We start from the raw sequence: 21,657 nt of genomic DNA, 5'->3' as shown, positions 1-21,657 counted from the left end.
TCAGGTCAGGGCGGAGCAGCGGGGGCCGAGCTGAGGATGAGCTGTCTGTGTGGCCCCTGTTATCACCCTGCGGGGGCAGGGAGACAGGGAGGACAAGAATGCAGCCACGGACCGGAGAGGCTGGCCCCCCGAGAAGGTAGATGGGGCAGGCTGCTAATACAGGTGCCGCTCAAACCCCAGGGAAGAGCCGAACCAGCACAAGCCTGTCTGTCTGCCCCCTTATCTCCTCTCGTTTTTCACCGTCAGTTTCTTTGTATCGTTTGCAGAAATGCCAGTTCATTCCCCTGCAGTGTTAGGTGTGAATGCTCTCTGTGTGCCTCGGGCTTTCTGCAGCCTGGTCATCCCTCACTCGGATAAGTTAGAAGGCGGGAGAGCTGGAAAAAATGAACTGACTTGTGTGGTGGGAACTGAGAAACATTTAAAATATATCCCAACCTCTTTACGGCCGCACCCTCGGCAGACAGACGTTCCCGGGCTAAGGGTCGAATCAGAGCTGCAGCTGCCGCCCTACACCAGAGCCACAGCCACACCAGATCCTCAACCCACTGAGTGAGGCCAGGGATGGAGCCCATGTGCTCAGAGGCTGTGTGGGGTCCTTCACCTCCTGAGACACAAAGGGGTCTCTCAGTTTACCCACCTCTTAGGCACCCTGGTACATTCCGAGTTGCTCAACCTCTAAAAGCCAGCCCCAGAGGCATTTTAAGTACGGACTCCATTCATCCTGGCCAAACCGAAGGCGGGATTAGAATATTTGTTCGGTGCCCCGAGTGATCAGCCTCTCTTTTAATTTTCAGAAGGAGGCCACAGTGAGCACTGGCCCTTTGAAGCGAATCCAGGCGGAGAATGTGGGCCTGGGGGAGGCCTTGGTGCTGCCCCCCACCCCCACCCCATTCTGCAGATGGGGAAACAGAGGCCCAAAGCCCTAGCTGCCTTGCCCAAGGTCACAGAACTGGTCCGTAAACACCGGCTCCCGATCTAGTCCCCCTCAGTCTGGCTCCAGGGAGAGAATTCTGGAGCTTAGCTGTGTATCATTTTGAAAACCAGTAGAGACGCACTGTTCTGCATTTATGTGACAGATAAGCCAGTGGGACGGCCATTTAGTTGTGAAAAGATTCCTTGTCCTGCAAAGACTTGTGAGAAACCTTGGGACCGAAACATCCTAAGAGCCACATTTTCCTTAATTTCACGCTTGTCCCTTCACCCAGATTTACTACCATTGCCTCGGACCGTGAACTTGAGTTTTTAAAAGAACTAATTCATATTCACCCGCTCTACCCTGCACGGAATCGACTTACCTCATTGTGTAAACCGTGCGGAAGTGAAGTTTAAAATACTCGAGTGAGAGCTTATCTACTAGAATCAGGTGCATAGTTTTGTGTTCTGTTTGTTTGTTTTTTATCTTTGGGGCCACACCTGCAGCATATGGAGGTTCCCAAGCGAGGGGTCCAATCAGAGCTACAGCTGCCGGCCTGCACCACAGCCACGCAGGATCCAAGCCACGTCTGCAACCTACACCACAGCTCATGGCAACGATGGATCCTTAACCCACTGAGCAAGGCCGGGAATCAAACCCACGTCCTCATGGGTGCTAATCTGATTCGTTACCGCTGAGCTACGAGGGAAGCCCCTCAAGTGTTTATTTTTATAAGAGCTTTGAATCAGAAACTTAAGATAGTCCCCCAACTGGTATTTAATTCATTCTAGTCTTTAATGGAACTCGGGGGACCCTTGCAGAATGTCACAACTGTGATACGTGGTCAAACCCAAAGCATCAGCAGCTAGAATGGCCTCTTTAAGGCAAAGCACCCGCTCACGTTCAGGGCAGCTTCTCCCTGCAGAGCTGTCCACGGCCCTGCGCCTCTGTCCTACTTACACCTTCGCTCTGCCTTTTCTTAACCTGCTCGGCGGAAGCTCCTCCCATCAGGTGTTTCTCCATGTATCCACGTACCTGTTTCCCCCCCAGCAGGTTGAGTGCGTGCCTCACACACTCTCATGAGTGCTGCGAAGTCGCATCACCAATGTGAGGGCGCACCTGTCGACAGGTGTGCCACCTGAGAAACTAAGCACATGAGAAACACAGACTGACATGAGGACAGAATTCCTTTCCAAAAGCCTTAGCAGTGAGGCCCACTTCCTCTCCGCACCTTCTCTGTGAGTAAACGTTCTAGTTTGGCGATTCAGAGAGAGAGACATGCTTTGAATGTAGGAAGTTGCCAAGAGCAGGTGTTCGATGGACAGGAGGGCAGCCGGGATACTGTCCGTGAGTGACCAAGTCAGGCCCTCCAATGGGGTAGAAGGGACACTTGGTTTCCATGTTAAATGTTAAGGAAAGTATCAACCTTACAGCGTTAGGAAGGATGGTAGTATCCCATTTTAATTTCTGATTTTTCTGAGTCACCGTGCAGGTTGCAAGGGCTCAGGGGTAAAACAGATCCGCGAGTGTAAGGCAGGTGCTCTTGGCCAAATGATAGAGAGGCGGGGAGGAAGACAGAGATGGGAAAGCGTGGCAGAAACAACTTGTTACAATTAAATCATAAAGCATCCTGGTCTGAGAAGCACGTGGTGACTCAGAGGCCCACAGAGGGGCCGCAGACAAGGGTCCCCCGGCTGGAACTGCTACTGCTCGGCTCGGAAGAACAAGCCAAGGCATCAGTTCAGGGCATCAGTCAGAATGTGAGCGAGCTTTCCGTCTTGACAGAGTAACATCGTTGGTACCATTGGGGAAAGAGTGCCATGTAAAGAAATTTTCCATGTAATTTAAGAATCAGTACTTCCTTGTAGCTATTTTGGGTGGGTGTCTTTCTAAAACGGCTTTTCCTGTTTGTTAAGTCATATGATGAGCATGACGTGGGAAAGCCACACTCACTGCTCAGGGCTCCAGAGGCAGGTTCCGGGCTGATCCCCGCCAGCAGCAGTGCCACCGGGAAGGGCTCGCCTGCAGCTCCCTGAGGGCCCAGGCCAAGTGCAAATCCAGACCCCCTCTTGACATTGAGATTTGTGACTTTGCCTGCCTTGGTGAATGGTTTGAGGGTTTTCATCTCGTCGCTGGGCACGCGTGTGTCCCTGAAGCAGGGTCCTACAGCAGGGTCCCTGGTGTGGGGGGAAGTGCCCCCCAGTTAGGGGCTTTCTGCTGTCCTTACCCAGCCAGCTTCCTGCCCCCGGCTGCCTCGCCCAGCCCCGTCTGCATGGGGCTTCCTGACCCAGAGCTTGGCTGTCTGGGTGGGACCTGGGCATTCTCCTCTGGCTCGCGGTGCATGGCCTCTGTAACCTCCCTGGCATTCCGTCTGAGGCCTCTTCTCTTAATTTCTGGTTCTTAGCTTTTTGTAGAATAACCAAGGCCACGGGGTGCGTGGGGACATGGTGTCCTGGGGACATGCTAGAAAACGAGCTCAAGGTCAGATTGATCTGCGTTACTGTGGCTTTTATCCAGGACCTCAGAGCACACAGCGCCTGGGGTTGAGGGTCTCAGGACTGGGGGGCAGGGGGGAGCAGTTACGTACCCATCTGGAAGGAAGGGGATGGGGAGAGTGAAAGTGGCACTTTGCACTGCAGGTGGGGGCAGTGTGACAGCAGAGGGCACCTCAAGAGAGCCAGGCTCCAGTGGTTGGAAGGATGCTCGCCCTCCGGGCAGGGGCCAGCTCGGTGGGGCGGGCCGGGCAGGGCACCGGGGGTGGGAAGGGGCAGTTCCCCACTCCAGAACAGTTTAGTTTTAAGTGGAGAATGGGTCCAGCTGTGATTTGCTTAATTAAAGTTAACTCCGTAGCCAGTCTTTGACGCCAGAATCCTCCCCAGCAACGTGCCTGTGCCAGGAGGACATGGCGGGTGAAGCGGGCAGGGTGCTGGGCAGAGGCAGGGGTCCCATCCCGCCGCAGCTTCTCCTCTGCCCTGAGGACACGGACATGTCCAGCTTCCCCAGGACCCTGTGTCTCTGCAGGGAGGTGTCCCCATCCCGTGGAAGTGACGCCTGAGGCTGTAACTCAGACCTACCAGGTCCAGCTCTGCCTCCAGGGAGTTCAGGGTTTTGTTGCAAGTGAGTCCAATGAAGGGGTTTTGGATTTCAGAACCTTCAGGATGTGAGAATTGGGAACCAGGGACCCAGGACCCTCTAACCAGCCAGCAGGTATTTCGGAGGCCTCAGGGCGAGAGGTCCATCAGACCCCAGGGACCAGACTGGGTGTCTGTGCCGAGCTGTATCCCCCTTCCTGCCAGGGGCTTAGGGCTCGAGCAGGACCCGTAGAGGCTTTGAGCTTTGCTGTGTCCTTCCTGCAGGAGTCCCGGGGCCAGTGAGCCACGGCTTTAGAGCATCACCGTGCACTTGAACCTGTGCTGCCTCAGTTTCTGCATCCGTGGAACAGGGTTGATAATAGAACCACCACACCGTGTGCTTGAGGGAGCCGAGTACGCCCTGCGTCCGAGGGTTCTGGTTCCCCGTCCCCTCTGTGGACCACTCCCTCGTCCTGTGGCCACAGCCCTGCCAGCAGCCGCGGCGAGCCCCCCTCCAGAGATGCCGCCGTGGCTTCTCCACCCACTTCTGTGTGGGGGTCGCAGAGGTCACGCTCAAGGTCACTTCCTGCCCGTCCGCACGTGAGGCTGCACTAGCAGACATGGCCTCTGGCTGCCTACGATACTCTTTTATTTGGGTTGAAAATGACAGATTTCCCTGAGGCGCAGCTGCATTCCTGCCAGATCCTGGGCCACTGGCCGGCTTTTTAATTTTCATGGTGTTATTACATTATGTACTTGTCAGGAGACATTTCATTAAATTCCCATGATGGGGCCACACTGCACATTTTCCGCTGGAACAGCCGTCCCTGGGCTTTCTCGGGGGCGAACAATTCAACGAGTTCTTTATGACTTTGCCGCAGATTTAAATTCGCGGGGGCACAGAGGTGTCCGCAAGGCCTGAGGACACGTCACTGGGACAGTCTCCCGCAAACTGCCACCGTCGGAGCGCTGGCCTGGGACGGGGGCTTGATTTCTTTGCTGGGTCCACCAAGGCGAAGGATGCGGGTTGAGTCAGACTGCCCAGGTCTAAATGCAGCTCTGCCCTTTTTTTTTTTTTTTTTTTTTTTTTTTGTCTTTTGCCTTTTCTAGGGCCGCACCCACAGCATGTGGAGGTTCCCAGGCTAGGGGTCGAATCGGAGCTACAGCTGCTGGCCTACACCACAGTCAGAGCCATGCAGGATTTGAGCCGCGTCTGCGATCTACACCACAGCTCACAGCAACGCCAGATCCTTAACCCACTGAGCGAGACCAGGGATCGGACCCGCGTCCTCATGGATCCTAGTCGGGTTCATTAACTACTGAGCCACGACGGGAACTCCCAAGTGCAGCTCTGCCTTTAACCGTGCTGCAGTCTGGATGATGCCCTTGAACTTTCTTTGTCTGAGTTTCCCCACCTGTGAAACGGGGATGCTGTTACTGCAGCATCACGAGCTTGAAAGACTTGAATGCGTGGGGAATGAAGAGAAGGCTTCCTCGTCCCCGTAGGTCAGGCCTGGGGGAGGTTTGCGGTGCCATCTGCCACCCGAGAGGGGACACGTGACTAGCGGGAGTCCAGCCGTACCTGTACCCAGATCTCCTGGGAGAGCCCTTCTCCCCGCCTGGGTTCATTCTGGCCCACGGCTGCCCTCCCCCCGCACCCCACAGAGGCCCAGGCGCTCACCCCAGGGCCCCGCTTCTCTCCTCTTCTCAGATCCCGGGTCCTGGCTGTCCCAGCTGGCAGCGCTGGGACACAGCGTGCTCCTTGTTTCACGGCCGACGCCTCTCCTCGGGGTCCCAGCCGCACCCATCCTCACCTGCCCCCAGCAGCACGCGGCGTCTGCCCAGCGCCTGCTCGTCTCCCCCAATACCCCGCCAAACCGCTGCCTCCGTGCAGCCCTCCCGGGCCGTTCCCAACCCCTTCCAGGAACGGCCCCCTCTCTTCTTGCGCCCCGTCCTGTCCCATGCTGTGCAGGCTTCTGGCCAAGTCACTTGTAAGTCTATAGAGTGTGTACGTGTGTGTGTGTTGACTTTGTTTAGGAGTCTCCCGCTGCGAGACTCAGGTCCCTGGAGGTCGAGGAGGTGCCCACTGGGAATGAGTTTGTGGTGACAAGGCTCCGTACATACCAGAAAAAAAATGTGGCGACTAGATGAGTGTTTGAGCTCCAGACGAGGCCCACACTCACTGGCCCTGTGCCCAGCGGCGCTGACCGGCGGGCTCCCCCTGGGTTGTGGGCCTTCACGTGGGTCCTCTTGTAAGCGGGGGCACGTCTCGGCCAGCCTGCCCTTTGTCACTTGTGGACGTGCCTCTCGTCCTTGCTGTCCCCCTGGGGAAGGGGGGTACGTGGGGGGCGCAGCTGAAACCTGCAGTCAGAAGAGCACCGCCTACTCAGTGCGTGGTGACTCTCTCAGACCTGAGAAGGTCCAGCAGGAAGGATGAGCTACACGGAATGGCTGCGGGCAGAATCCTGCAGGGGCCCAGGGGCTCCGGGGGCGTCTGGTAACACAGCCTGTGCTTCCTCAGAATGGTGTAACAAAATTAAAAATCAGGGGAATAATATCGCAAGCCCACTCCCAACCCCCTCTCCAAACCTGTGTGTTTGGCGATGTCATGTATAAATGTGAGACGTGTCTCTCCGTCTGTCACAGGGAAGGAAAATGGGATAGAATTAGGATCGAAATCACAAAATGTCTAGAAGGAAATCTCAGCAAGGACCGCTTACCAAGGAGCTCCCATCGCGGCCCAGCAGGTTAAGGACCCGACCTAGTCTCCTAAGCACGCAGGTTCCATCCCTGGCCTCTCTCAGTGGGGTGAGGATCTGGCTTTGCCGGGAGCTGTGGCGTAGGTCACAGATGCGGCTTGGATCAGGTGTGGCTGTGGCTGTGGTGTAGCCATGGCCCAGGAACCTCCATGTACCACAGGAGTGGCCCTAAAAAAAAAGAGAGAAAAAACTACTTGTCAAAACTTGTGAAATGTAGCGAAAATGATACTCGGGTGGCATTTTGAAGTCTGAAATTGATATATTAGAAAAGAAGAATTAAATTTGATGATGTGTTACCCATGTCACGAAATCGGAAAGTGACACCAAGCCCAGATAAATCAGAAAGATGGAGCTAAGGTAGGTAGAGCTGTGGGGAGCGTTTGTGTCAGGTTATTTCATTATAGATAAAAGGTCTGATAAACTGTGCCACGGTGTTGCTATCTATGCAATATTGATTCTGAGTGTTTGCTTGAACTACATCATTCAAAATCACTTTGTAAAAACTAGAACCAGTAAAACAAACATTAACTTTTACTATTTAAAAAAAAAAAAAAAAGCACTGCCTACAACTTGAAACCTTTTTTCCCAGCTTTCGCACGGGCTCCTGTTGTAAAAAGATGCGAGTCGCCCTGGGCCCGTCTTAATGCTTAGGCCGCACCTCCTCAGGCCAGGCACGTGGGCACATAGCTTCTGACTCTTGGTGACCCGGGCGTCCCAGCATAGATGAGCGTTCCAATCGGACTGGCCCAGGGCACACTGGCGTCAGCTGTTGCTGCAGAATGCAGCAGGAGCATTTAGAAATTTGATTTTTCTTCAGACAGGGAAGGCAGCGACTGCCATTACAGCATTAGTGAATGACATGGAAATAAAAATTTGCCCCGGACAGCTTTTCCAGATTCTGGATGCTTTCATTAGCGGCTCCCTGTAGCTGGCAGGGCGGGTGTTGGGTCGGTGGATGCAAACTCCTATCAGCATCCGCGATGGCAACCTGACGCTGTGTAACCCCAATGAGATGCCATGGTCACCATATGTCACCATGCTGTCACCCCGAGCTTCAACCTCCAGTTCTCGCCTCTCCCTCCCAAGGGCACTTGCTGCTTCATGATAAAGCCCTAAGGGGACACAGCCCTCATTCCTGGGCATGCGGCAGCGGCTAGTTTCCGAAGAGACCTTGTGACCTGCAAAGTCTAAATTACTGTGTGGACTTTTACAGAGAAAGCAAGCTGACCCCCACTCCAAACGGGCACCTTGTTCTCTTTGACAGCAAAGATTGTCCTAAAAGGAAGATTACGAAATGTATTGACAATAAGACCCTAGTTTGGGAGTTCCCATCATGGCGCAGCAGAAATGAATCCGACTAGGAACCATGAGGTTGCGGGTTCGGTCCCTGACCTTGCTCAGTGGGTCAAGGATCCAGCATTGCTGTAGCTGTGGTGTAGGTTGCAGACTCGGCTCAGATCCCGCGTGGCTATGGCTGTGGCATAGGCTGGTGGCTGCAGCTCCGATCAGACCCCTAGCCTGGGAACCTGCATATGCTGCAGGTATGGCCCTAAAAAGCAAAAAAAAAAAAAAGACACCAGTTTGGGTTTTGTTTTGATTTTTCTGTTGGAACTCCTCACAGGATTTCACCCTAAACATAAACAGGGAGTCTGGTGCTAATAACACGTGAAAACCATCATCTCGGGGGCAGGGTGGGGGGCATGCAGCGAGATGAGACGCCCTCCACAGCCGATCCCGAGGGAATCGCCCTCACGCCCGAGCGGAAAGTGCCTGTCAGGTCGCTAGTATGGGGGCTGCATTTTTTGAAACTTTTCATCATTCAGAGTTCCCGTCGTGGCGCGGTGGTTAACGAATCCGACTAGGAACCATGAGGTTGCGGGTTCGGTCCCTGCCCTTGCTCAGTGGGTTAACGATCTGGCGTTGCCGTGAGCTGTGGTGTAGGCTGCAGACGCGGCTCGGATCCCGCGTTGCTGTGGCTCTGGCGTAGGCCGGTGGCTACAGCTCCGATTCGACCCCTAGCCTGGGAACCTCCATATGCCGCGGGAGCGGCCCAAGAAATAGCAAAAAGACAAAAAAAAAAAACTTTTCATCATTCTATGAGCATTTGTTTTTTTGAGACAAAACATCACAAAAGCAGCCCTTCGGTGAGTTGCTGGCACATGCTTTCAAAATCCACGGTCCTGGTCAGATGGGTACACAGATTTCTTAACCCGGTTGGTAAGATACTTCTATCTGCCTCATCTTCAAAATTGCAACATTCACCCTTCCTGCAAGAAAAGTAGGAACTCTCCTGGGTGGTCTTCTCCCAGCCGGTCACGGAGCACCTGTGGAACCCCAGTCCGACCGCCTGCAAGCCCCCAGCCCCCCAGGCCGGTCCTGATGCCCACCCAGTGGACCGGAAGACCCTCACCCACTCTCTGTCTCTGCAGGATTTTCCCCGAGTCCCTGCGCTGGCTCATGGCCACGCACCAGTTTGAGTCTGCGAAGAAGCTGATCCTGTACTTTACGCAGAAGAACCGCATGAGCCCCGAGAGCGACATCAAAGGCGTGATGCCCGGTGAGCACGTGTCCCTGGGACCCCACGCCCCCCCCCCGGGGCACCCGTCCCCCCCCCCCGGGACTGGGCCACACCCCACAACGTGCCCCTGGTGCGTCGGCTCTGTCCTGCCAAACAGCAGCCCCCCAGCTAACTTCCCATGACAGTCGCCGCCCACCCCCAACCCCGCCCCCCGGACTCAGAACGTGATCAAGTCCAAATCCAGAGAGCGGGGTGACCTTGGGGATCTGGAGGCCGAACCCACGCCTGGCACATGGCCCGACAGCCTGCCAGGGTGCTGGCTCTCACTCTCTCTCCCCCAAGTAGGACCTTCCAAGAGCCGCTGTGTCTGTGTGTCGGGACCTACTGGTTGGGCATCTGAACAGGTGGGGGCATTTGGATCTAAAGAATGTGTTTCAGGAGCATCCCCCAAACTAGATCAGACCACCCCACCCCAGTGGAAGGTTGTTCAAATCCAAACTCCTGGGCCCTCCCAGCACCCGGAAATTCTGAGCCAGTAGCGCTTGGAATGAACCCTGAAAATTGCATGTTTAATAAGCACTGGAAGTGGTTCAGACTCACGTGGTGTGTGGCCCTCCTTTGAAAAGCCACCCGCCACCCTGACCCACTGCCCAGCCCAGGCCCCCGCGAGGCTGGTGCCGTCAGGAGCTTCCCCAGGAAAATAATCCATAGACCTTCGTCCTGTTTCCCGGATCTGAACTTCCCCCGGCAGAGATCTGCCAGACGCCACCTGGCCAGGCTCTGTCCTAGAGCAGGAAGGGGACGGGCACAGCCCCGCTCTGGGGGGCAGGCACGCGGGGAGAGGTGAACCTGACGTCAGGGGCAGGGACCGCGGTGAGCCCCCCCGCCAGGTGGGGGCAGCGGGGCTGGAGAGCGACCGCGCTGGGCGCTGGGGGAGCCTGGCGAGCTGGTGGGTGCGCAGGGCCTGAGGTCCCCATTCACGACGGGGGAGGAGCACATGGGGGCTCGCTGGCCGGGAAGGGCTCCTGGAATCGCTTCTCATCAGAAGATCCAGGCTCGTGTCAGTAGACGCTCGCCCGATGCTGCTGCTGCCCGGCTGGGGCGCATCCCTGCCCAGGACCCAGGGGCAGGCAGTGGGGCTGCGGGAGGGGCTGCCCAGCCCTGGAACGAAGGAGGCCAGGGCCAGGAGCCGGGCCTGCCCCCCTCCGCCCCCTGCCACCGTCCCTGGCAGCCGTGGAGGTAAATAGGCTGATCCCTGCGGAGGGCTTGTGTCCATCATGTCATTTCCCCGACGGCCTGCAAATGTGAACGTGTTTAATCCCAGGCGCTTTGCGTGTATGAGTCTGTTGCCCCCCAGCAGTGCTGTGGTGCTGCGAGGTGCCCCATTGTCCCCACCTGCCGACGAGGACACTGAGGCGGAGCGCTTGAGCGTCTCATCAGAGGTCACGCAGCTGGCAAGCGGCAGAGCCGGGGCTTGAGCCGGAGACCCAGCAGAAGCGGCTGCCCTGTGCTGCTTCAGAGCAAAGAGGGACAGAGGTTCCAGCGTGGCTGGTGGGGGGGAGGAGTGCACCTTGCACCTGTGGGTCACATCTGCTCGTTTTGGAGTGTCCACTGTCTTGCCCAGCCTTGTCCAGGCCCAGCCGGTAGCTGGTCGGTGCTCTTAAGCCGCCGTGCCCTTTGTCTCCGGCGTGACCCTGATTGAGCCCGCTCTGCCGCTCGCGGGTTCAGAGTCTGGGAGAAGCCCCTTCCCTCCTCTTCATGGGAAGCGATAGTGCATCTTCCTCTCTTTCCTCGCTCCAGAGTCGGGTGGGGTCGGCTTCTGGGCTGGAGGCAGGTGGCACGGTGACCTCTCCCCGACGCAAGGCAGGCGTGTCATGCGCTCGCACCCCGGGCCCACGGCTCTCCCGCCTCTGGGCCTCTGCCCCCTGGCAGTGGGGGAGGCAGCAGTTTCCTCCGAACCGGCCGCCTGCACCTCCATCCGCAGGCCTGGCTTCCTGCTTGGAGCCCTCTTCCTGTCATCTGAGCCAGTCCCCACCAGCCCACCCCGGTCCCCGTGCCCTACCCGGACTCTCCCCTGCTCGACGCCATCCTCGCTGGCACCACCCCACACCCACCAGCACCACCTGCCCGCAGGGCCTTTCGGCCAAGTTCCCAGGCCGCCCTGAGACCCTGTGTCTGTTGCCTCTGTCAGACTCTGGGGACAGCAGGCCCCGCCCCTCCGCCAGCCCTCCCCCCAGGCACGCAGCTGTGTCCTGTCACCCCCTCCTGGGAGACCAGGTCAGCCCGTCTCCCCAGGCCCAGCTCGGCCCTCCACTGATGCTTGTCACAGCAGCAGGCACTTTGCCCCACACCCGCAGCCGAGTGAGGACCACAGGAGCCAAGGACCCGTGTGCTGCTCATCAGGCCTGTCACCAGCCACGCTGGCGGGGCTGGGCCTGTGTCCACCCAGCAGGGCGGCCAAATCAGCACACCTGACACGCAGCAGGCTGTCTGCACACATCTACGCAATAAGTGAATCCCGACTCCTGCAGTCAGGAAGGCTCAGCGCATCCGCCACTTCTGGGTGGATTCGTGTCTCAGGCGGGGGAAGGGGGTGGGCCTGCCCTGTCAGTGCATCTCAACCTTGGATTCATGCTGGAAGAAAACCCGGCATTCCAGAATTTTCCTTTCCTCTTTTAAAGCAATCTTGGTCTTATCTTTGCACGTGTCGGGTTTCCTGCGTGGTGTTTGCAGCTGAATCACTGTAGATCTTTGAACACCTGAGTGTCTGTCGCTCTCGGCGTCTTTCCCACGAGCATCAGCTCACGTGCCGTGTGTGGGTGCTGTCAGCTCTCTGGCTCCATCCTTCTTCCCCAGACTTGGCATCCTTACCCAGGAGCAGGAGTCCTGCGGGTGCGGTGCTGGGTTTCTTGTGCTCAGGGCTGTGGGGTTTCGTCCCAGCACAGACCTGGTGCTGAGAAAGTTCTGTGTTGTGGTTGGGAGGCTGTGGTGCCCGTGACAGAGACAAAGCACAAACAGCCCCAGACGTGTTCGTGTAATTCCACTTAGCGTCATGCAGTTACCTCTGGGACTACGGTTTGGGCTCTAGAGTTTAATGCTTTAAAAACAAGCTCAGGCCGTAATTCCAATGGCTCCAGCTTCCCCAATGTCTATTTCATATGCTGGGTGTATCCGGAGTTACGTTTGGGCCACATGACAAAAAAGAAACTTCTGTGAAATGCTAATGGACATTTAATTTTTGCTCTTGGAAGATTTCCATGGTGAGCAAGTGATCACAGGTTGTGGTACGAGTTCCTGCCCAGTTTTGGAGCAGGGGAGGATGCTCAGATCACGGGGTCACCGTCATCTGCTCACTGTGATGGTTCCAGGCTCATTAAAACGGTGTTAGTGTTTTAACCGGCGGGGGGGGGGGGGGTGTCTGTAAATGGGATTAGCCCCTCTGTGCTAACGGTCAGGAAGACCTCAGGAGCTGAGAGGTCCACGGAGGGATGACCAGAATACCAGCCAATCTGGCCTGTGCACGGGCCTCATCGCCGCAGCTAAATACTGAGAAGGAAGAAAGTTCTGGAAACAGGTGGTGTGGTATCCTTCAGACGTAGGCAAGGCTTTCCCTTTTCCCCTCTGTGTCCCAGCTGGTGACACTGATCCAAACATTTTTTAAATAAAAACTCCTCAACTCTTACGGTTAAAAAATCTATTTTTCTTTTTCTTTTTTTTTTTTTTTTTTTTAAGGGCCACCCATGCAGCCTATGGAAGTTTCCAGGCTAGGGGTTGAATCAGAGCTGCACCACAGCCACAGCCATGCCAGATCCAAGCCACATCTGTGACCTACACCACAGTTCATGGAAATTTCAGATCCTTAACCCACTGAGTGGAGCCAAGGATTGAACCCATGTCCTCCTGGATACTAGTTGGGTTCATTTCCACTGAGCCACACCGGGAAGTCCCTAAAAACCCTAGTTCTCATTCTGATGTAACGAGTGCAGGTGGTGGCCCTCTTGCCATTGGACGGCAGGAAGGGGTAGAAGGGAGTTGAACCCGGGAGGCGGGACTCAGCTCGGACCCAGTGTCCCCGCCGGGTCTGCTTCCGGGGCCCCTCCTGAGGCAGCCCCTCCCCCCAGGCCTTCCCGCCGCAGCACTTTTTATTTTTAGTGGCCTTGTCTTCGATTCGCCTTAGGGTCACAGCTAAGTTGCAGACAGCACAGGATTTTGAAAGCCCCTCAGCCGGCCTCCCCGGTGTAATGTCATGACTGGGAAGTGGCCACGGCTGCCCAGCTGTCAGCCTGGAGGGGGCGGCCCCAGTCCCCCCATGATGCCGCCCCACGACCCTGCCCAGGACCGCCTGCTCCCCACACACCCGTTGCCTCTGGACCCCGACGTTCCAGTCTTTTCTTGCTTCCTTCGGCCTCGACATCTGATGGTTAAGTTTCCTTTTTCTGGCCCTTGAGAAGGGGTCACTCCCTGAGGACACGCGGTGGGGGTGGACTCAGAGGCCCAAGGTGCCTGTTTCTGCTCACAGACTCCAGGAGGCCCCCAGACCGCGGGTCCCCTTGTTGGATCCTCCCTGTTGAACTTTGGGGTCGGCCCCCCACCCCCGTCTGCAACCCCCCGCACCCCGCCAGCGGGGGCCCTGACGTCCCGTCTAAGCTGACTGAGCCCCAGCTCCGCCGTGTGACATGTCGGTCACGTCCCCTGACCCGAAACCCCATCCGTCTTAATCAGCTCCGTTCACTTCAGCGCACATGGAGGTGCGTGTGTCTGGGCACACGCAGGCACACGTGTTCACTCTACCTCATGCGTCTCTAAGATGTGGGCACTGCAGGGGCAGGTGCAGAGGAAGCGGCCTCAGGCGCTCCGGCCACTGAGTGGGGAGCAGAGCAGAGGGTGGCTCTTGGGAAGAGAGCCTGCCCCCCGCCAGCCTCCGCCTCTGGGTCCCGCTCAGGCAGAGCAGCGGGAGCCCCCGTGGGTGGCTGGTTTGCCTGTGTCCTGCCGGCTCCCAGGAAAGGCCTGGCTCCCTGCAGGCCCGGGGACCGTGGCACCTGCACAGCCAGTGTCTCTGAGCGCGTTTTACCTCGGGGGAGGGGGGGACGGGGGAGGCAGACCCCACCCCACCCCAGCCCGAAACGCACCCCGCCCTGCTGCTGCCGGAGGCCACGTGTCCCCGCGGGGCGGGCGGGGCCGCCTGCCTGCGGCGCTCACAGCCCGTTCTCTGCAGAGCTGGAGAAGGAGCTTTCCCGAAGGCCCAAGAAGGTCTGCATCGTGAAGGTGGTGGGAACCCGGAACCTGTGGAAAAACATCGTGGTCCTGTGTGTGAACTCGTGAGTCCCGGACGCGCAGGCGCGACGGCGGGAGGGGGAGGGGCGGGGGAGGCCGCCGGCGCCACCTGCTCCCCGCTTCGCTCTCGGCCCCGCCCTGGGTGGGTGAGGGGCCTGAGTGGGTGAGGAGCCCCGGTGTCTGGGGGTTGCAAGGGCACGAAGATCCGGACCCCCCGCCTCGGGGCAGCTGGGGTCTGACCAGCCCCCCGCAGCCCAGCATCTTGCCTGCGTGCTGCTCGCGCCCCCAGACTCAAGTCCTTAGGACCGGACTGCGGGGGAGCAGGTGCAGGTCCGCCGAGACCCTGGGGACGGGAGTGGGACAGGTCCTTGCTCCCTGTGTGGAGCTGGCTCTCGCAGAGGCCCCCCCCCCCAGGCTGCTGCGGGTGATGGAGCACCCCTGCCTCCCTCTCGGTGTGAGCCCCGGAGGTTACCCCAGAGGCCCCCCCACTGCGGAACACACGTCCCCGGCTGCCCCGTGGCTCACAGCGTTTCCCAGCAGCCCGGCGGCTTCAGTGTGGGCCTCACCGTGGCCTTGACTCTGAGGGCAGGAACCCTGCCCCTCCCTGCTGCCCAGGGCGGCCCCCCTCAGGGTCAGAGGTCATCAGATGGCGTCCCTGAAAGACACCCTCTGAAAGAGGGTCCCTGCTTTTCACCCACACCCACCGCTAAGGCCACGGTGGAGGAGGTGACCCTGCAGTCCCTTTCCTGGGGTCTTCTCCGCGTTCCAGTCTGTCTCACGGCTCCCTCAACCTTCCAACCTGCTGCCCTGCTCCTGGACCCTGGGCGCGGGGCTCCAGGAGGCGGCGGCCCCATGGTCCATGTGCCCGCAGGCTGACCGGCTTTGGAATCCACCACTGCTTCGCCCGTAGCATGATGGGCCACGAGGTGAAGGTGCCGCTGCTGGAGAACTTCTATGCTGACTACTACACGGCGGCGGGCATCGCCCTGGCGTCCTGCCTGGCCATGTGCCTGGTGGTCGGGGTCCTGGGGCGCCGGGGAGGCCTGCTGCTCTTCATGATTCTCACCGCCCTGGCCTCGCTCCTGCAGCTCGGGCTGCTCAACCGTGAGTGGGGCTGCAGGCGGGTGGGCGCTGGGGACATGGACCGCTTTCAGGGACCCCAGCTGCTCTCCGGAGACCAAGAGCCAAGGAAGCTGCTTCGGGAAGGATGGGCTTTCTTGGAACGCATGGCCGCTGCCCCGAGTGTGGGGTCTTTCCTCCCCACCCTGACCCCAGTTCTCCCTGGCACTCCTGGTGGACATGACCCCCTGGCAGCCACGCTGTCCCTCTGTGATGCATCACAGGACCAAGAACAAAGGACTTTTCTCTGGTGTGAAACCAGGGAGAGCACCTGTGACACTCCCGCTCTGGGACCCAGCTTTTCAGTAGACATTGCCGAGTTTATCGGCTGCTCTTGGGACCACAATTTCTCAGCAAATGTTAAAAAAGAATTTAAACAAAAGCTAGACGATCTGAGCAGCCCATCCAGCTCTGAGAGGCCAGCTCAGTGCAGCTCCTGCTGAGCAAAAAGTCACCCCCGTGCCTGTGGGTCGAGCCCAGGTACCTGCCCACCAGAGCAGGGCAGGAGCCAGCAGGGCACCCAGCCTCCTCTCACCCGGGACTGTCCCCGTGGGCTCGGTGGTCCCCTCTCTCCAAGCTGCCAGAATTAGGTCAGAGCTGCTGAGAAAGCAAAAGTCCCCCCAGGATGTCAGGTCTGCGTGATGTCCTGGGCGGGGAGTGAGCATCTGAACCGAAGAAGAGGGGGAGGGGCTGAGCACCTTCTCAGCCTCCTTGTGCAAACTGGACTCTGGAGCAGCCAGTGTCAGGTGCAGGGGCCATCTCCTGACCCGGGCACTCCTGGGGGGTTGTACATCTCTGCTGGGAGACCCATCAGCATCAGCTGTGACCTGGGGGTCTCTCTCCCCAGGGAACCTTTCCCGGCCCCCAGGCTCAGCTGGATGTGCAGGGAGTAGCCGCCCCAAGGCTCCCAGCCACCCACGGTCCCTGAGCAGGGATGCCCAGGAGACTGGGCGCTGTGGGGACCATGCTGGGAGGGCACGAGGATGCCATCTGCCAGGTCTGTACCATGCTTGGTGCCCCAAGCACACACCAGCGGAGACGTCAGTGACTGAGGACACGCACTGGGCCTGGGCTCTGCTCCCAGGGGCTGTCGTCCCCTGTTCTGAACAGAGGGGCTCCATTTGGTCCAGTGCCAGCCCTGATGCCCAGGACCCTCCCCCACATCCGTGCCCTGCCCCTCCCCTCTGCCCCCTGGTGGCATCAGCCGTGCTCCCTAGGTGGGCCTGGCGGGCCGGCAGCAAGGCCACCCCACTGGTCCTGGAGGGGGTTCGCTTAGAAACCAGCCCCGGGGAAGCTCGCGGTCGTAGCTTCCGTCCTGACGTGCTTTCTTCTCCCTCCCCCGACCTTCACGCTCGCCCGCCGTCTCCGGCCCAGTGATCGGCAAGTACAGCCAGCATCCAGACTCAGGTGAGCCCCGAACAAGCGAGCCAGGCTCTATCGTCTTTTTATTGCACCCAAACGGCGTTTCCACAAAGACTCACGGACCTGTGGTTTCCCTTTCCTCTCTCTCCCACTTTACGCCCCAAGAGTTGCAGCTGAAGTTGGCCGTAGGTTGGACACTGCACGTCTCCATTTGTACCCTCTGCCCCTCTTGCCTCTAGAAAGTCCGGCTCGTGTCCCCCATGCTGCTCGCACCCAGCTGGCATGCTGCCCCCCTTCCCCTGGCATGGTGCTCGGCACAGCCCGGTGGCACCTGCTGTGACGCAGGGTCTCGGGCACAGGCCGAGGGGGATCTGGCTGATCGCGCCACCTGGGGAAGCTGCCATCCCCGCCTGTGCAGCCCGCAAGCCCCCTGCCCTCTGCCGCGGGGACGGCAGAGCTGCTGCCCTGCACGCAACGCAGCTGCGCTCGAGCCTGGCCTGACCGCCCAGGCGCCAAGCCCTCGAGGCAGAGCTGGGGCGCACGATGCTCCTTGCGGGGAACTGAGTTGCGCCCCGAGCGTGTGGCCCTGGCAGCTCGCCACGCTCCGCCTAACGCCGCGTGGGTGTGAGGTCAGACCCGGGCCCTGGGCGAGGGGCTCGAACTGGTCAAGCACTTTCCCTCCGGACCCTACATTCTCTTGGGGTTGCGTTTCCTTCCCCTAAATTCAGCCCAGATGCTCTGTCCCTGGGCTTGGACTGGTCAGGCCTGCAGCCAGGACGGCCAGGCTCTCCGGGGTCAGAGACCTCCCTCTGGAGCCGACCCCGCGGTGGGACAGCCCGTCGCTGTGGCTTCGGGGAGACCACCAGCCTCCCTCTTCTCCGGGCTCCGGCTTCTGGCTGTCGGCCCCAGCCCACATTCAGGACCCACGGGAACTTGACGGAGGCTGGCCACCCCATGCGGCCCGAGCACCCGGTCTGCACCTTGAACCCGGGAGGGGGGAGGGGGAGGGAGCACCAGGCCATCTGCTCCCTCCCCCTGCTCCCTCCGCCCCCGCGCCCCCTCCCCTCTGCCCGCCTCACGGCCGCCGCCCCTCCCCCAGGAATGAGTGACAGTGTCAAGGACAAGTTCTCCGTCACCTTCTCCATCGTGGGCATGTTCGCCTCCCACGCGGCAGGGAGCCTCAGCGTGTTTTTCTGCGCGGAGATCACCCCCACAGTGATAAGGTGCGTGGCGGGGCTGCCCGAGGTTGGGGGGGGTCTTCCGAGGCCGCGGGGTCAGGGGAGGCCCATCTGGCAGGGCGCCCGTGGACCAGCCACCAGCCCTGGCCTCTGGAGTCAGCTTCCAGACGGGCGTCCCGCCCTGCCCCCCGGGGCGTGGAGAGTCAGGGGAGAGCTGGAGCCCGGGTCCCATCTGGGCAGCTGGAGGAACGGGGTACAGGGGGCTCGGGGGGCACGAGCCGCAGCCGGCCCTGCACAGAGAGCCAAGTCGGGGCTCACTGAGTTTATGCCCACGCTGTCCACTCTTCCAGAGCCCAGTGAAGAGCCTGGCAGGGGGCGGGGGCGGGGGGGTAGAAAGGGCTTGGCTTCTGCTGGCCTGAGAAGCCAGTGTCACGCGTCCAGAGGAAGGCCGTGACGTCGCTGAGACCGGGGGACAGGTATTCACGGGGAACCAACCGTGCGCCGAGCAGAGGCCCGGGGCACAGACCGGCGCCCGCTTCGCCTTGGCCGTGGGGCGCCGTCCCACACACGGTGTACAGGCCCTTGGGTGCGGTGGAGGTTCGAGCGCCGTGGAAGGTGGAAGGTTTTCCTTCACGTAAGAGGTGTCACTTCACCTCGGTCACGTCACGCCCTGGTTACTGACGGACGTGACTTTCCAACGTGCTCCCGAACCTGGCGCGGGAGAGTCACGAGCTTGTCCAGCACACCCGCTGTGTGACAGCACAGTTGTTGGGGTGGCAACCTCGCAGCCCCGAAGCCGGCCGGGGACACCCTGCCAGCCTGGCCTCCCCCCGGGGACAAGGGGCGGCCAGTGCAGCTCCAGGCAGGTCACCCAAGGTGGATGATCTCGGCCCCTCGGCGCCAGAAGGGCTCTGAGCCAAGGCAGGCGCGGGTGGGAGGCAAGCGACAGGAGACTTCGGGGGCCTCCTTTCTTAGAAACTTCTACCGAAGCGCAGCGACAACGGCGCTGTGTTAACTTCTGCTGGGCGGCTCCGTGACTCAGGTGTGCGTACATCCTTCTTCTGTTCCCGTGATGCTTTATTATAAGACACTGAGCACAGTTCCTGGGCTGTAGGTAGGACCTTGCTGCTCCATCCTGTGTGCCCACCCCAAGTGCCCCGTCCAGCCCTTCCCCCCCACCCCAGTACAAGTCACGTGACCGCACTTTGATTCCTCCTCCAGGATTCTTACAGCACAGCCACGCCCAAAGGCTGCCCGTACCCCTGGAACAAACGCCAGGGAATTGTGTATTTAAGCACAAAGCAATGACATGCGAGTGATGCAGTCTGGTTCAACCCGCTGCTTAACCCGGTTGTGAGGCGGGAGCCTGGACGCTGCTGAGGGCCCAGGCAGCCGGCAGCCCCGTCTTCCTTTGCCCAGTTAAATACTCTCCTTTACAGAGGAGCCCAGCAAGGAGGAGCCCTTCAGGAGAGCAGCGGTCAAGGTCAGACCTCTGTGTGGTCCTGTCTCTTGGGGAGGCGGCCCCTGAGCTAACCTCATTCGTCATCACCAGACTTGGCTTAGGGAGCGAAACTCAGGGAAGCGAGGCGCCCTTTTCCTCGCCAGTGTAGACCTGGGAAGATTCTCCTGGGGACAGAAATGTAACAGGTCCAGCAGCCAGGATGACACACTAGGAAACACCTGACCCTCGGCGATGCCTGTAGTTGCAGAGGAAGATGTCAGGGTCCCCGTGGGGACAGATGACCTCCTGATGTTGCCAGAAGGTCGCCCCCCCCCCCATACCCTGGCTGGACACCCTCCTCGCCCGCCCTCTTTCCTGCACGTCCACTCAGGGACCGTCCCCCAGAGCCACTGGGGCGGAGATGGCCTTCCCGCCCTCCCCCCGCTTCTCACGATGAACCAGGAGAAGCTTGGACCTGCGAGCTCTCGTTTCCTAGTATAAAATTAGCCCTTTTCTACAACCTGTGTTAAAAACACACCTCCTGAACAAGAACAGTAGCAGAGGTTAAGGCCTAACGCAAAGCTACCAGGGGATAAGAACCTTTGCACAAAGGCCATCGGCTGTCCGAGGATGACCGCTCTTCCCTGAGGGGCCGCCCTGCTGGTGGCCTCTGGGTCCAGCAGGTGCTTCTCACATTCACACCTGTAGCCTCAGGAGCCGGTGGCCCTCCAGGCCCCGCTTTGGCTTAGGCAGAAATGTGGATCCTGGCCAATGCGGAGGCAGCTGGTGGACCTGGTGTGCGGCCCAGTGTCACCGGGGAGCTGCGGGCAGATCCCCTGAGGCCTGAATGCTTTCTGTCCCTCACAAAGTGAGCAGGCAGGTGCTGGTGACAGACAGGCGACTCTGGGCCTGGCTGTAGGGCTTTTTTCTTTGTTTAGGTGTCATTGGTACACAATGTAAGTTTCAGGTGCCCAACATAGTGATTCACAATTTTTAGAAGATTTTACTGTATAATCTGCAGTTATTCTAAAGCCGTGGCTGCATCCGCATGACGTACATCCTTTAGCGCGTTTTATACCCACGAGTCTGCGCCTCTTCGTCCCCTGCATCTGTCTTGCCCTCCCCACAGGTCACCGCTACTCTGTCCTCTGAGTCTGCTCCTTTGCTGTTCTCTTCACTGGTCTGCTTTAGATTCCACGTATCAACAGCACACAGATACAAAGAGTATCTGTCTTTGTCTGGCTTGTTTCACTTAGCACCCTTCCCAGTACTTCCATGCTGCTGCAGATGGCCTCATTTCATTCTTTTTTATGGCTGCATAGTATTCCATTGTATCTATGTACCACATCTTCTTTAACCTCTCATCTGTTGAGGGACACGTGGGTGGTTCCACATCTTGGCTACTGTAAATCATGCTGTGAGACTTGGGCTGCGTGTATCTTTTCAAATTCGCTTTCGTGTTTTTCAGATGTATACCCGGGAGTGGAGTTTGCTGGGTCACATGGCGAGTCTAGTTTGTGTCTTGACTCTCATGCTGCTCTCACAGTGGGTGTACCAGTTCACATCCCCACCAACTGTGTGGGGGGGGGGCCTTTTCTCCACACCCTCTCCAGCTCTTGTTATTTGTAGACTTAACAGTGATGGCCATTCTGACCGGCGTGAGGTGGTACCTCACTGGGGTTGGATTTGCATTTCCCTGAGGATGGGCGAGAATGAGCATCTTTTCCTGTTGGCCGTTTGCATTTCGTGTCTGGAAAAAATGCCTGTTCCGTTCTCCTGCCAATGTTTTAATCTTTCTTTATGTTGAGCTGTGTGTGCATGTATATGTTAGATATTAGCCCTTATCAGTCACCTCATTGGCAGATGCATTCTCCCAGTCCGTAGCTTGTCTTTTTGTTTTGTCTCTGGTTTCCTTTGCTGTGCAAAAGCTTTTAAGTTTACTTAGGTCCCATCTGCTTGTTTTTGCTTTTGTCTCCTTTGTGCTGAGGCCTGGCTGTCACCCCTTCTCCATCCCAGCCCTTC

The 21,657-nt window shown here is 58.7% G+C and overlaps 1 protein-coding gene and 1 long non-coding RNA gene across 14 annotated transcripts in view; both read left to right on the top strand.

Annotated features, from left to right (window-relative positions):
* SLC22A23 (solute carrier family 22 member 23) overlaps positions 1–21,657 on the top strand; it is a 143,291-nt gene that overhangs the window by 109,437 nt on the left and 12,197 nt on the right. For 9 of the 13 annotated variants that reach the window (XM_021100121.2, XM_084967237.1, XM_084967227.1 and 6 more), the window contains 5 exons: positions 9,173–9,300; positions 14,477–14,579; positions 15,407–15,639; positions 17,029–17,061; positions 18,116–18,239. In XM_021100121.2, the coding sequence (XP_020955780.1) occupies positions 9,173–9,300; positions 14,477–14,579; positions 15,407–15,639; positions 17,029–17,061; positions 18,116–18,239 (621 nt within the window). Of the gene's footprint in view, positions 1–9,172; positions 9,301–14,476; positions 14,580–15,406; positions 15,640–17,028; positions 17,062–17,181; positions 17,206–18,115; positions 18,240–21,657 lie in introns of all 13 variants that reach the window. The other 4 variants (XM_013977405.3, XM_084967228.1, XM_084967229.1 and 1 more) reach the window with 2 other exon arrangements.
* On the top strand, positions 361–7,246 carry LOC146401137 (uncharacterized). The gene is made up of 2 exons (XR_014809532.1): positions 361–1,428; positions 5,118–7,246. It is a non-coding gene; the product is annotated as an uncharacterized LOC146401137 (long non-coding RNA).

Source organism: Sus scrofa, chromosome 7 (genome assembly GCF_054392235.1).
Source record: "Sus scrofa isolate SSC_HxYL_T2T_F1_AM1 chromosome 7, Sscrofa_HxYL_maternal_Yorkshire_Landrace_v2.0, whole genome shotgun sequence".
NCBI lineage: Eukaryota > Metazoa > Chordata > Mammalia > Artiodactyla > Suidae > Sus > Sus scrofa.
The sequence above is the reverse complement of the archived record's forward strand: the minus strand, read 5'-3'. Positions and strand labels throughout refer to the sequence as shown.